Source organism: Arachis stenosperma, chromosome 3 (genome assembly GCF_014773155.1).
Source record: "Arachis stenosperma cultivar V10309 chromosome 3, arast.V10309.gnm1.PFL2, whole genome shotgun sequence".
Lineage (NCBI taxonomy): Eukaryota > Viridiplantae > Streptophyta > Magnoliopsida > Fabales > Fabaceae > Arachis > Arachis stenosperma.
Window position 1 is genome coordinate 16,925,948 of NC_080379.1, and position 6,143 is coordinate 16,932,090.

Here is a 6,143-nt window from a genome sequence, read left to right on the forward strand (position 1 = left end):
AGAGGGGGAGTGTACCTGCAAAAGCACTCTGAAGTTTAAGTCAGTATAGTGTATTGTTCGAGCTATCTCTAAGAAAATATTTCACCTTGCTTTTATATGATAGGTTTCTCGTCCGTTATGTTCCAAGCATTAACGTCGGGTTTAAAATGATTTGATAACCGTAACTGATTGTTATCCGTTTGGACGTCGGTTATGACGGAAATATTTACTGGCCGAGTTATAGCTCATAAAAGCCGAATTATAGCGTGAGATGCCGAGTTTATAACTCGTATTGATGACGGCCATATCAAACTCCTTTCATAATTTATCTATGGAAAATTTTTTTTATGGTATTTCTCAGCTTGTGAAGTCAAAATTAATTCATCCGGTGTTTCGTTCAAAATTTGATTAATTAATTGTTACATATAAATTTAATTTTTTGTTAGTTTGTACTAAAATATATATCATATTAAAAGTCTAATGACTAATATCTTGAATTCTGTAGAGATACAAAATGAGCAACTCTTTTAAACAAGCAAGTTTCATTTCCATTTTCTAGTAGTGTTCATATGGATCGGATTCGATCTGCGTATCTACGGTGTTTATCCGAATTCAATCAAAAAATTGCGGATATGGATCCGATCTGCAAGGCTATTGGATCAGATTGGATTACGAATTTTGTATAAGTATTCGCATATCCGTGTTTCGCAAAAATAAAGAAATAAATAAGTAAATATTTTGTTTATGTTTTATTTCGACTAATAATTGTCATATAGATGGTATTATTTTAATTTATTATTTAAGAAAAATATGTTTAAATTTATTTTAAGAGTAAACATATTTAAAAGAATAGAAAAATAAATTTTATTAATATTTTTTTAATAAAAATAAGCTTTTAAAGATATTTTTGCGTTTTGCGGATATATCCGATCCGCAAATGTGCGGATCGGATCCAAGTTAAAAAAAACTGTGGATATTGGATCCGATCCGATTATTTTAGTACGGATCGGATCGAAAATTTGGTCATATCCGATCCGTGTTCACCCCTATTTTTTAGGAAGAATCGAACCTAAACAAAATGGTTAAGGGACATAGTGTGTTGGTAGATTTGAATTTTCAATACTTATTTAATTAGATAAGTTAACAAAACTACTCAACCAATCAAAGTTGGTTAAAATTTTTTTTGTAATAATATCTCTCAGTCCGACTTAACAAAGATAATCTGTCACGGATCTGAACTCCATTTAAGGGACAACGAGCTGCTGCATACAATGTAGGTTAGGTTAAATTTTTTTTTTGTTTAAAAAAAATGTTTTTAATTCCGGCCGAACTGTATTATGGGTCAAGTTATTAAATCGGGCCAGAAAAGCACTAAAGGCCATATCAAGCAGATCCAATTCGGCCCGTTTGATAGTTGAAGAAGAAGAATCCAAACCGAAAAAAACACTGAATGAACAAGCTCCTTTGATGAACACAAAGGTTGTTGACTGAAGAACCCCATGAAGAATGCGAACTCAACCACAACCCAGATCATCTTCATCTTCGCATTCCGTTTAGAAAGAAGCAAAAGTCAAACCACAATTGAACAGATCCATGTCGAAAAAGGAAGGAGCTTTGCTTCAATTCGCTCCGATGCAAAGTTCCGTCGATGAAGGCTTCTGGCACAGATTCTCTTCCTTGAAGCTCAACAAGCTCGGCGTTGATGATTCTCCATTACCCATCATTGGTTCTTCCCCTTTTCTTGATTCTCTACCAACTACCATGCTTTTCCTTACCAAATTTACTCCCTTTAACAAAAGGGCAACATCAAAATTATAGTCTTTATTTCTTTTTTCTTGTAATTTATTCTGATACATGCATAAGCATAACCCTATTGGAGCTGAAATGTAAACTAATTTTTTTATGATCCTTTTAGATATCTCTAAGATGAATGTGTATGTATTTTCTTAATCCCTTTGTTCTATAAAAATGTAAACCATTCATCAGGTTTTATAGAAAAATCGAAACAAAGGAATGGAGTTCATACTCCAAGCAATTAATCATCCCACGTACCTGGAGGATCTCACTGGACTAACAGAGTTGATGAAATCCGCCACCGCTTTCTCATTGGATTGGGACAAAGATGATGATGATGATGATGACCTGACGATGAGGACTGTTGAAATCTAAGAATTTCACTCAGTTGTACATAGATAAAACTTGTCTTTGTAACTTGTATGATTCTTTTGTTCCTGTGTTAACTATACTCGCGAATAGTCAAATATACAAAAAACTAAACAGAGTTTTGGTAATTAAATTCTGCTGCATAAATAAATAAATCTTTGAAGGCAACCTTGTTCATTTCATTAATTAGTCTTAGCATTTATGTCTTACAGGATGCATAAATGTATATAAGCAATCTTAGAGGCTAAAAGTATTTCTATTACATAATAGTATTTATATTAAAATAAAATTTATAAATATAATTATTTTTTAAATTTGTTATTAACATGATAGCAAATAAATAATTACACAAATACAACTTATAAAACATTTTATAATGATCACTACAAGAAAATAGCTCTATTACCTAGTTTTTAAAGCGTGGCGAAAAGATAAAAAAGCGTCGCAATAACTTTTTGCCACACTTTTTTAACTACCAGTACATTTTTGAAAGTATCACATCTGCAAAGGTGCCAATTGCTCTATTGCAATACTTTTGGTGACATATCACCACGTTTTAATTTTTGCCACGTTTTTGGTGACCTATCACCACGCTTTTACAAATCGTCACGCTTAAAAGTGTAGCCATATAAATACTCTAGCTACGCTTAAAAATGGACATATAACCACGCTTTTAAAGTGTGGCAAAAAATAGACATACAACCATACTTTAAAAGCGTGGCCTAATCGTTTTCAAATAAAAAAAAAATAGAAATATTAAAAGTTAACTTTTAAAAAAAATACTAAAACATTAATCTTCCATTGATTTATAAAAATTATGTACATCATTAAATATGAATAAAACGTTTAAAAAAAATAAATTCAACTTCTAAAATAAATATTTAAAAAGTTACAATTCTATATTAGAAAGAAACTAATCTAATTCTTAAACAACATCCGGACTTTTCAGCAAGTAGTCTTTGCCTCATTTTATCCATATTAGCGTTGCAACCTTTGTTGTAAATAAATAGTCTTTACTTCATTTTTCTATGGTCTCCAGCTATATATCTGAATGAAACTAAAAGACATAAATATTAGTGTCTAATAACCACAAAATAGAAAAAGAAATACTTCAATTAAGGAATGGAACTTTTCACTCTGGAAGAATATTCAAACTTAGCTGCCATATATGCATTTAACTCCTAAAATTAGATGGAACATTTAAATTAAAAACAAATTAGATGGAAGAACTTTTCATCACCGTTACATATCACCAAATCTCACGCAATATTCAAAGCAAACCACCAAATCCACATCAAAAATAGGAAAATCATTGAAGATTAATGAGATTAATACTACATTGATCTACTAATGTGATTAATGCTACATTGATCATCGACAAAAACTCTGCGTTAAACGAAATTCACAAAATCTAAGTGGCCAACCAAAAATTATTGGAGCTTGTAATTTCATTATTACAGTAAATAAACTTCCAACAAGATTTAAACTGAATGGAAATGTTAATGTTGTTGAATAGAAGACAATGCCATATTTTATTCAACCAAAAATGTCAGCAGCAAAATTTGGATTGCTAGAGAAGGCAAGCATAAACGTAGAAACTAATAACCAAGCATAAAACAGATAAGTACAATTAAGGATACATATAATTAAGGGTTCATTTATCAAATTGAAATGTGAATTTTCAATTATACAATTAAAAAGATGTCAAATTGTGAAATTTGAATTCTGAAACACAATAATGACCAAAGTTTAGTTCTGTAATTACCTGTGAATCTCTGATAGAAATCTCAACAACTTTTGAATGAGAAAAGAACAAAATATCTTGTTAGGAGAAAAATAAATTGATACAAAGAATTCAGAAAATAAAAAGAATTAATAAAAATTCATACTTAGAACTTCATTAGGATCTTTAGGGTTCTCCCATTTCTCTCCCTCAACAAGTATCTTCTTAAACAAGCCACCATCCTTACATATGTCCTTCACACTAGTCCAAGACAACAGCTGAACATCAAATTGAAGAGTTGCTTTGGACGGAATTGTTGGAGGAGAACCGGATTCAGCATAAGCTAGTTCAAGTGGGATGGTGAAAAGACCATTTTCACCTTTATTCATGTTTCTAATACCTTCATCCCATCTTTTAATTACTTGTCCTGCATATTTAAAAGTGTCACTTAGAAATATATTAAATGATGACTAGAGGTGCATCTCATAAATGTGCATCTATTTGGTGCACTTTAGTATCAGCTACACAAAGTTGATTTCAAATTAACAATCAAAACAATACAAAATCCATCAGACAATCATGCATTTCTAACAGCTAAATCAGTTCATAAACCAATTAAGCAGTCACTCTTCCAAATTCCAAAGCTTTCATGGGTACAACGTTAGTTTTCTTGTTTGATGGGTATTTTTGTCAGTGTTCGCAAAATTTATGGGTACAAATGGTAGTTTTTCCTAAATAAATAAACCAAACAACAATGCTAAGTAAATTTCATTAACACAATACTATTATTATTTGTTCCGGCGTAAGAGAGATATCCGAGGTATAGCTCATTCTGTTTATGCTTGAACTTCTTTTTGTTGAAGCAGGAAGGAGGAACGTCGTCTTCTTCTTGGAAAGGTGGTGTTTGGTACCTGCAAAGGGACTCCAACACTCAGGTAAGTAATTATGTGGGAGTATTCAAATTAGAGTGGAATAAATTGCGTACCTATGACTAAATGAGTCACTTGTATATATTGAATTACTTTCAGGCCGTTATTCGTATTTCTGTTACTGGTTTTGACGTGGTCTTTTGTTGGTGGTCTGTCATTTGGGGATTTAGTAGTTTGAGTGTGGAGAGATTTGAGGGAAAGTTATTGTATCCTGCTGATTCTGATCCCGAGGTTGTAGGTATAAGCCGATTTTTGGGTAATGGATCTTTATTATTATTATTTCAAAAATGAATTTGATGTTCACTCAAGAAAAGAATGTAACTGAGAACAAATCCAATCGAAGCAAGTCACCAAAAAAAATAAAAAATAAAAATCGAAGCAAACAAAAAAGGAAGAAAGTGAAAGAGGTAGATATTTATATCTTGGACTTCATCACCGGCTTCATGATTCTCTCATCCTTTACTTTCTTGCCGGATCCTGCCGCCGATTCGATCGGAAGCTTCGAGAATCAAGAGGTCGTGGATGCTGTTCTCAGCTACCAACTTTGTGGGGTTCTTGGCGATGGAGAGGGCTGTTTGTTGACAACGACGAAAAGGTGCTTGGTGATGGCGCGGTCTTCTTGGCAACGGAGAAGAGCGCCGTGGTAGGGACTCGCGACTTGGCGATGTAGAATGCACCACCGCTGCGGATTGCGTGAGAAGGATGGCGGGGCAGGAGAAGGGCGTCGTGGATGGAGGAGAGAGGAAGGGACATGCCACGGTCTACGACTCTATAGATTGAGGGAGGGAGGCGCTATGGAGGAGAATGGAGATTCTGAGAATAGGGGTTAGGGATTGAGGGAGAGACTGAGGAAGGTGCTACGTGAGTGGGTGTCACTTAGGGTTAGGGGTTTTGTTATTAGGTTATTAGAAGTGTTAGGGATTTGATAAAAGAACCAAAGTTTTTTTTCATATCTGAACGAAAGTTTGTTTTTATGGAACCTTTTGGGCGCCACGCTTTTGAAGCACGCCAAAAGAGTTATAGGAAACGACCACGTTTTTAAAATGTCACTATAACAAAAGCATATCGCCACGCTTTAAAAGCGTGCCTGTTTCTCTCAAAAGCGTGGCAAAAAAGCATGGCTAAATTTCTAATCAGTTGCCATTCTCATAAGAGCATAGCTATTGACCCCTTTTGTCATACTTTCGAAACGTGGCAAAAAAAATGTGGCCGAATCTCTAATCAATCGCGAAGCCACCCACATAAAAGTATGGCCATTGACTATTTTTGGCCACGCTTTTAAAGCGTAACATGAAAAAAACGTGACCACATGCCTATTTTCTTATAGTGGATATTCTTCAGATTTTGAG

The 6,143-nt window shown here is 33.7% G+C and overlaps 1 protein-coding gene and 1 long non-coding RNA gene across 3 annotated transcripts; both read right to left on the reverse strand.

The window, feature by feature from the left end:
- Positions 1 to 1,217: 1,217 nt before the first annotated feature.
- On the reverse strand, positions 1,218 to 2,363 carry LOC130970293 (uncharacterized). The gene is made up of 2 exons (XR_009082036.1): positions 2,032 to 2,363; positions 1,218 to 1,766 (listed from the first exon to the last, which is right to left on the reverse strand). It is a non-coding gene; the product is annotated as an uncharacterized LOC130970293 (long non-coding RNA).
- A 547-nt stretch (positions 2,364 to 2,910) lies between these two features.
- LOC130968108 (70 kDa peptidyl-prolyl isomerase-like) lies at positions 2,911 to 5,711 on the reverse strand. 2 transcript variants are annotated; one of them, XM_057893192.1, is made up of 3 exons: positions 4,032 to 5,711; positions 3,908 to 3,936; positions 2,911 to 3,189 (listed from the first exon to the last, which is right to left on the reverse strand). In XM_057893192.1, the coding sequence occupies exons 1-3, from the start codon at positions 4,252 to 4,254 to the stop codon at positions 3,169 to 3,171; spliced, it is 273 nt and encodes a 90-aa protein (XP_057749175.1). In that variant the 5' UTR covers positions 4,255 to 5,711; the 3' UTR covers positions 2,911 to 3,168. The 2 variants fall into 2 exon arrangements, 1 of the variants encoding a protein (XP_057749175.1); XR_009081515.1 differs by lacking the exon at positions 3,908 to 3,936 and having other exon boundaries at positions 2,911 to 3,199.
- Positions 5,712 to 6,143: the final 432 nt, after the last annotated feature.